At 34.7% G+C, this 4,654-nt stretch overlaps 1 protein-coding gene across 1 annotated transcript; it reads right to left on the bottom strand.

Moving 5' to 3' along the window:
* Positions 1 to 818: 818 nt before the first annotated feature.
* XTH30 (xyloglucan endotransglucosylase/hydrolase 30) lies at positions 819 to 4,250 on the bottom strand. The gene is made up of 4 exons (XM_068612873.2): positions 3,474 to 4,250; positions 3,264 to 3,364; positions 2,502 to 2,710; positions 819 to 1,515 (listed from the first exon to the last, which is right to left on the bottom strand). Exons 1-4 carry the CDS (start codon positions 3,679 to 3,681, stop codon positions 993 to 995), a joined length of 1,041 nt encoding a protein of 346 aa, XP_068468974.2. The 5' UTR covers positions 3,682 to 4,250; the 3' UTR covers positions 819 to 992.
* Positions 4,251 to 4,654: the final 404 nt, after the last annotated feature.

Below are 4,654 nucleotides of genomic sequence, written 5' to 3'. Positions count from 1 at the left end.
TTGTAAATATGAATACATAATTATAACGTTGAATATCTCAAAATAAAATTAACGATTAATTCTCTTATAATTACTTCCATATTTTACTAATGAATTTTAAGGATGTTATTGTTAAATATTAATTTATTTCCTTGTGCTAAAATAAAATATTCTATCTCAATTTATCATCGTATATTTTCTTTCCTTTCCTTCTTCGGTAACTCTTGTAATAGTTGTTTGACTGATAAGAAAAATACAAAACTCCAAGACTAAAAGTAAAATAGAGAGCATAAAGAGATTACATCTTTTGTTTCACATAACTAATTACTCTACTGTTTAATATTAATATTTCTGATATTTATCTATTCATTTTAAAAATTAAATTTATTATTTTAACTTCAAAGAAAAACCTCAGAGTAAATTATAATATAGTACTTTTATGCCTGTCAGACTGTCATAATATAACCATGTAAAACAAAAGAGAGAAAACCCATTGTATTTTACACATTGTAGTTGTTTTTCATATTTAAGATTTAAAGTTTTATTGTAGCGACACGTAATCCACTTAATAAAACTGTCTATTATACATAATATTAAAAATATAACCTTTTGACAACAACGATATTAATAAAATGTATGTATATATATATAAGTTTTGTCCGTATAAAACATGTAATTGGAAATTAAAATAAAAAATTATATAGGGTATACGTAGTGACCAGTGAGAAATGCAGCATGATGAATGACCAGCCATGCATTTTTTGACACACAAATATTTGGACTTATTCTCTTTCGCGCACTCAACGATATATTCTCCACCTACTGAATCAAGCCATATATATACTAACACCAAAATACATTCATTAACAAAATAAATAAAGACCATATATAATTACTAGTTTATTTTTATGCCCCCCTCAACAAATAAATATAATCTCAAAATACCCACAAATATTAAAGCCATAAAAAATGGACACTATTATATACATCTCAAAATATATATATCAACAATCTCACATATCACCCTCATCGGTATCAACCGCCGGAGTTGTAGTGCGGCCCTTCCGCCGTGATTGCCGGCGGTGGCTGCCTCCGAATCTCAACCTCCCGGTCTCCTTAAACCGCTGTTTCTCCGAGGGTACAATGACACACTCGGGTGGTGGCACGTTGTACCTTAATGTATCATAGCAATATGAATAGTACATGTAACGCTGGCGGAACCGGCGCATGGCCAGGCGGCGCGTGGGAGTGATGACGGCGTAGTCTTGAGCCTCGAGATCCTCGTATTGGTCGGAGCAACTGTTGAGGTCGAAGATCTCTTGGATGGGGTCGGCGGGGCAACCCTTAAGGACTAGGTCCTTAAATTCCGTGACAAAAGGTGCATACTTATAGTTTACTTTGTATTTACCTCCAGATGTTGCCCAATTTGATGCATCCCATATGGTCGAATACAGTGACATTGGTTTCGAAGGGTAGTCACCTCCCATTTCCTCACTTCGTAACACTTCTCTGATTGGAACTTCATCAACGTAAAAACTGCACCAATTCAAACATACAGTCATGAATATAATCAATTAAAGTGAAGTTAAAAAAACAAGAACAAAGTAGAGTATATATTCCCGTGAAATAAAAAAGATTTGCCAGCTATGTTAGTGTTGAGTTAGGTGGGAATTATGGGAACGGGTTTGGCAAATGGTATAGGAATCTATGAGCTTGCTTTAGTTCGGTAATCTTACAAAAATTGGTGCCAAGTTTTGCAGATTAAATAAAGAAAGATCACATGTTTCATTACACGGTTTCAACTGATTCTTCGTTTTCCAAGTTTTAGTCACCCTTCTGATTGTGGTGTACAATTTCAAAGAAGTGCATGATTGAGATAGATTATAACTACGCACTGAGAATTTGATTACGAAAAAGAAGAATCAATTAAAAGGTTTGGCAAGCCCATTATAACGAGAAGGACCGTGATGGATACGTATGAGTGAAAACAAAAGAGTCTTATCATGTGTGTTATACAGAAAAATATAAGGATAAGCCCAAATTTAAGTGGGAAAAAGCAGTGGATGATTGTTTAATCTATGATCATCACCGTATCCATACAGAATTAAAATAAGAATAATTTAAAAAGGCAGATGAAACAAAAATGAAGTTGGCCATGCCTGTGGGCCAATTATACTAGTCTCAAACTGGGAAAATAATCATTGAATTCGAAACCCACACTACCATCTAAACCATCCTTTTAGTAATGAAAAGTATATGCTTTTGAACCTTGCTAACTCACACAAACCAAACCAGACCAAGTTGTAGTTGTGGGCGACGCATCCCACACGCAATCCCAAACACTTTCCTACCTCATGTTAAGTCAAACAAAACCAATTCAATACCAAACACACGCCACGTTAAAGTTATATCCCAGGGCATTCCAGAAAAGTATTTTTCAAGCACACAAAACCAATTCATCCCTATCAACACACTAAATTATGTATAGTCACGCCGCACAAATACACAAACAAAACCCTTACATCACGTTCTTCGCTGTCCAAAGGATGCTGTATCTGTGGTATTCTTTCGTTGGGTCGAACCACAAACGGTAACGCTCCTCACGCCCACGGTTGATGCTCCCGTTGCCGTATAAGTTCGTCTGAAACCGCCACGGTTTTCCGGCGATGTTTCCGAGGAATTCGAAGTCCAACTCATCGTGTGACTTCTCGAACACAACACCGTTTGATGTCTGTACCAAGAAAGAAAAAAAAATAAGTAATCAACCATGCCACCCTCTAAATAACCGTGCATATAAACAAAGTTCTAATCTAGCGTTTAAGGTTTTTAAAGACGTAATTTTTCATAATACAAGAAAAAAATACCGAAACAATAATTATAATGGCGTGAACAATTTCAACCTTTTGTTAAACTAGCATGCTATACTAAGGCATCACTTGTAGTTCACCGTTTGAAGAGTTCATTAAAAAAACTACGAAAATTCTGACGTAAATTGAATGGAGTTCACCGACCATCAATCTGTTTTTGACTTTGCTACAAGTTCGGTATAGTTTCTTCAGCAAATTAAAAGGGATGTTTGACTAATATATAGCGTGTTTAACTGATTATAAAAAAAAAAGGTAAAAATAAAGAAGACGAAGCATTAAAAATTCGGAATTCATGTTTTTTTTAAATGCATACCATTCCCCCCAGAAAATCGTGAATTATACAATAATTAAAAAAAAAAACTTTGATGTCTACAAATTTTTCTTATGAATTTGCTTGGAAAAATATTGTTTACTTACATAAAACGCCACGCAAATACCCGCAGTATAATTCGACGGTAACTTGATTCTGGCGCTGAAGAATCCATAGTGGTACATATTAGAGGATATGAAACCCGAACCTGTTTAATTATGGGATAAAATTTTTGAGAAAAAAACCAACACAAAAAAGAAAAAAAAAATCATACGCAGATGTTATTGCACATGACGACGTGTAACTGAAACATTTACCTGTGAAGCGATCGAGGAGGAGTTGTGCGCCGTAGCCATCGGCGGAGCGAACAACGTTGCTATCTCCGAAGAGCGTAGAATAACCATCGTTGAAGGGTATAGTAGCGAGGTCGAAGGCTGCGTCAACGAAACTGAAGAGAAGCAGAGAAAGTAGCAAAAGAAACGAAACTTTGGGTATTGACCCAACACAACGTAACCTATGATCCATACTAATTTTATTTCAGTTTCTCCCTTCTTCTTCTTCTTCTTCTCCTTCTTCTGTTTTTCTCTCTCCACCCTTTCTTTTCTCCCTTCACTCTATATTTATACACAATCAAAATCATATTAAATCACTATGTAGAAACACAAGAATTATTTATACACATAGCTCTTACGTGGATTTCATTTATTTGCTTATTTTCTTCTCTCCTTTTTTTGTCCAAACTTATCCAAACTGGGAGGTCAAATTACGAGGGGTGCCACTGTTCTATGTTGCATTTTTTGGTGGGCGCAAAATTATGAATAAGAATATGTGCTTATCGTTAGGTTGCTGCTATCATCGTTGGAATGAAGAAATATTTTTATTTTTTAGGGGTAAGGTGTTATTTTGTGAACCTCTTGGGGTGCCGACAAATATGGTGATAAGGGTTCATAATTTGTAGTGTTGAATGTATGTACTAATGGAGGTTTGAATTAAGCAAAAATAATGATAATCTAGAATGATGATGACCCTATATGAATTTAATGTTGCTGAAAGCCTTAGAATTTTGCACTAATATTGTATGAGTGGTGTTGGTTAGATTTCACGTCTTTGGTGGCATTATATGACAAAATAATTGAACCCGACTCATAACAAGTATGAAAAGAAAAAACTGTAGTGGAAGGTGATGGCTTATGACCTCTTACACGTGTACTACAAGGTGGCAAAGAACCTTATTATCTACCTTAATTTTTAAGATTATTGTGTCTTTCTTCTTAAGTTTTCTAAACTAATCATACATGGTGCTGGTCAATTCAAAGTGGTCAACCATTGGTTGTCAAGGTTAATAAAGTTTTTATTTCATGGCTAAATATTCAGGAAATTTGAGGGTGGCAAATTTTTGTTCCACCTTTTACATTTTTTTGTCTTTTTAAAAATATATAAAATTTTAAAGTGTTGGAATATGCCATGCTTGTGACTTGTGTGAGATGAATATATTGAC

Source organism: Phaseolus vulgaris, chromosome 2, assembly GCF_051622355.1.
Source record: "Phaseolus vulgaris cultivar YP4 chromosome 2, ASM5162235v1, whole genome shotgun sequence".
Taxonomy (NCBI): Eukaryota; Viridiplantae; Streptophyta; class Magnoliopsida; order Fabales; family Fabaceae; genus Phaseolus; species Phaseolus vulgaris.
The sequence above is the reverse complement of the archived record's forward strand: the minus strand, read 5'-3'. Positions and strand labels throughout refer to the sequence as shown.

Coding starts and splice junctions, on each gene's coding strand:
- XTH30 (XM_068612873.2), bottom strand. CDS start 3,681: ATGGATCATAGGTTACGTTGTGTTGGGTCAATACCCAAAGTTTCGTTT. Junction 3,365..3,473: donor CCTCCTCGATCGCTTCACAG/GTAAATGTTTCA, acceptor ATAATTAAACAG/GTTCGGGTTTCATATCCTCT. Junction 2,711..3,263: donor GTATTTGCGTGGCGTTTTAT/GTAAGTAAACAA, acceptor TTCTTGGTACAG/ACATCAAACGGTGTTGTGTT.